This window comes from Etheostoma spectabile, chromosome 10 (genome assembly GCF_008692095.1).
Source record: "Etheostoma spectabile isolate EspeVRDwgs_2016 chromosome 10, UIUC_Espe_1.0, whole genome shotgun sequence".
Taxonomy (NCBI): domain Eukaryota; kingdom Metazoa; phylum Chordata; class Actinopteri; order Perciformes; family Percidae; genus Etheostoma; species Etheostoma spectabile.
In genome coordinates this window covers 13,626,228-13,629,088 of record NC_045742.1, presented here as the reverse complement: position 1 = coordinate 13,629,088, position 2,861 = coordinate 13,626,228, and the positions used below count along the sequence as shown (strand labels likewise).

Here is a 2,861-nt window from a genome sequence, read left to right as displayed (position 1 = left end):
CGGCTGAAACACACACACACACACACATGCCCATGGGGTCATCACATTCTTTGGAAAACACATGTACAAACTTGTCGGCTCCAGAACAAGTGCTTCAACTGATGGTGTTTAATGTTGGATAGTGAAATGAACGGAAAAGAGGTAAAGCATGTGCTTTACATGTGCTACTGTACATGTAGCTGTATGTATTGCTCACCATCAACCAGTCAGGATGGTCCATGTCTTTTAGGAGGTGGCAGGAGTTGGTGGTAACAGAGCTGGCCCCCGCACACCACAGCAGAGAAAACAGCCAACGCTCATTAACCACCCACAGGTTCACCGTAACATTCCTGCTCCGAAGCTCCCTGTCAGATACAAACACAGCCGTTGTAAAAAATGTTGGTGTATATGCATATTCAGTATATGTCGGTAAATAAAGAGAATAAATAGAGTAGTGTGTTGAAAGACAAAAAATCTATGTAAAACAGGACAGTAATTATGTCTGTATCTGCATATGTGTGTTTGTATTTGTGTGTGTATGTGTTGTGGTTGTGGACATTTCTGTTGTCTGTTTGTACAATTATGTTGCGGTTTCCTGTTTTGTTCATTTCCTGTTATGATTATGTATTTGTTCTGTTTTCTGTTATAGCCTGTGTTTTCTCCCTTGTCTTGTCTAGTTGTAGTTCCAGTCTTGTGTCTTTCCCGTGAGTGTCTGTTCTGGTTCCTGTTTTATTTTGACAGTCTGTGTTTTCTGTTTTGTTGTCTTGCCTTACTTCCTGTGTTTTCCCATCCTTGATCCACACTTGTGATTGCCTGATATTTCTCACCTGTTTACCAGCGTTACCCAGTGTATTTAGTGTCTGTGTTCCCTTTGTCTCTTGTCAGATCATTTTGTGTTTGTCCTGTCAGTTTGTTTTGGTCAACGTGTCTGTTTGTTTGTTTGTATCTCCCATGCGGCTTCTGTGTTCCTGGTTTTGGTAATACTTTTCTCTTTGCACTTTGTTTTTTGCATGTTTGCATGTTTGGATCCCTTCTTGTATTTCCCTGTTTTTTTCTTAATAAATCCTCAACACAAACTTTCTCCTGCCTGTCTGCCTGCTCTCTGCGCTTGGGTCCTCTTATCCCCTGAATTGTCACAGTATGTGTATATATGAAAGAAGGTGCATGCAAGTGGGTACAATATGTGCATGCAAATGTATACATTACACTGTGAGTATTGTCCTTTTTTCAATAGATTGATCATCATGATTTTCTTATTAGATCATGTTTGCATCTGTTTAATTACCAAAATAAATAGAATACTCTGTATAAATTATAAAAAAAATAGTTTTTCTCTTTGCATACATGTACAGACAGGGGTAAAAAGATACACACACGCACACACCCACCCTGCCAAGCCGCGTGATGCCTGATCAGACGCACATTATCCCACACACTATTACATTGTGACCAAATGCATGTGATCATCACACAAAACTGTATACACAAACATAACAGTGCTAACCTGTGCTGCAAAGTGTTTTGTTTTATGTATAAGACATGTAGAAAGCCTGTGACATACAGCAAAGGGTCAACAGTCCCTGTACAGTGAATTCATTTAGCACTTAAATGCAACACTTCAGCACTTTCTCAAGACATTTTGCTACACTGCATTTCATTCTTTAATAATTTGTGCTTGCTTTGCTTGCTCATCCATGAAACAACAGCCCCGGGTTGGGACATTATTTGAATGTCATTTACTAGAGGCCAATCCTGCGCCTCTATATTTAGCGCCAGCAATGTGTCTCAGCATGCTACACACATACTTTTAATTAACACACTACTGTGCATGCCTCCCAGGCACTACCACATAGATAGTATGTGTGTATTTTTTTAGTTTGATGTATTTCTTTACCTGATTTCTGTCACACTCAAATTGCTGTATTTCACATTTAGGTGGTTCCCCTTTTCCATATCCCTTGTGTTTTTATAGACCTGGATGAAGCCTGGAGCAGTCTTATTTACATATTTTCTTTCTTCTGGAGGAAGCCAGAGAACCTATAATTGGAATATACAACACCTTAACAAAAAATACCTCATCACAAAATATCTCAAATTCCATTAGAGGGTATTAGATTTACCAGGCTTGGCTCAATGCCAGAATTCAAGATGGTGTTGACTGTGTCCACTGTGTCATTTTCCTGGTTGGGACTATATAGGTCAAATATCACTGAGATGTTGTGCTGCTTGGCGAGGTTGAGGAGCTGAAGTAAAGAGGGAATAGTCTGATTCCTGGCTGTTTCCATCTCCTCTTCTGAGAGCTTGGACACGGTAGAGAAAGGATCTGTCTGGAAAGTCAGATAATACTCAACTGTAACTGTAGCATGCTGCATGGTGACAGATAAACTTTAAAGCCTTGTGTGAGTGAGGGGAAAACCATGTGTCATAACACAGCCCTCACCTTTAGGAACCATTCACCTGCATTTAGACTCTGCAATTCCTCCCAGGTGAGGTTGGAGCTGTGGGTGATGTCTTTGTCAGGGAACCTCTCCTTAACATTTGTTGTTCTCCGCAAGATTGGAGTTTTATGGTTATGGTCATGCATCAAGAAGGGAATTCTGTCTTTACTAGGATAAAACACAGAAAAGTGCAAATGTGAGGACAAAACACTTTAAAGCTCAATTAAAAAGTGCAGCAACTGTAACAAGGCAGGGCAGGCATGTCAAGCTTTGATTTTCTGCACATGCCTTAAGGCCTTTGTTCACTAACTGCAACCATAGACAGTTAAAGAAATGGACCAACAACGTCCGTTTTTCTGGACGGAGACCAGTTAGGGATATTAGAAGCACTTTTCCGGTGATGGCTAGGCATTACTGCACAGCCTCCAACTGAGCTTGACGACG

The 2,861-nt window shown here is 40.7% G+C and overlaps 1 protein-coding gene across 1 annotated transcript in view; it reads right to left on the bottom strand.

The window, feature by feature from the left end:
• The window catches only part of gdpd2 (glycerophosphodiester phosphodiesterase domain containing 2), a 12,644-nt gene that overhangs the window by 1,984 nt on the left and 7,799 nt on the right, over nt 1–2,861 (bottom strand). The window contains exons 10-14 of the mRNA XM_032528624.1: nt 2,420–2,585; nt 2,100–2,306; nt 1,874–2,016; nt 197–344; nt 1–3 (exon numbers count right to left, since the gene is read on the bottom strand). The exon at nt 1–3 is cut by the window's left edge and continues 83 nt beyond it. Of these exons, the coding sequence (XP_032384515.1) occupies nt 1–3; nt 197–344; nt 1,874–2,016; nt 2,100–2,306; nt 2,420–2,585 (667 nt within the window). The remainder of the gene's footprint in view (nt 4–196; nt 345–1,873; nt 2,017–2,099; nt 2,307–2,419; nt 2,586–2,861) is intronic.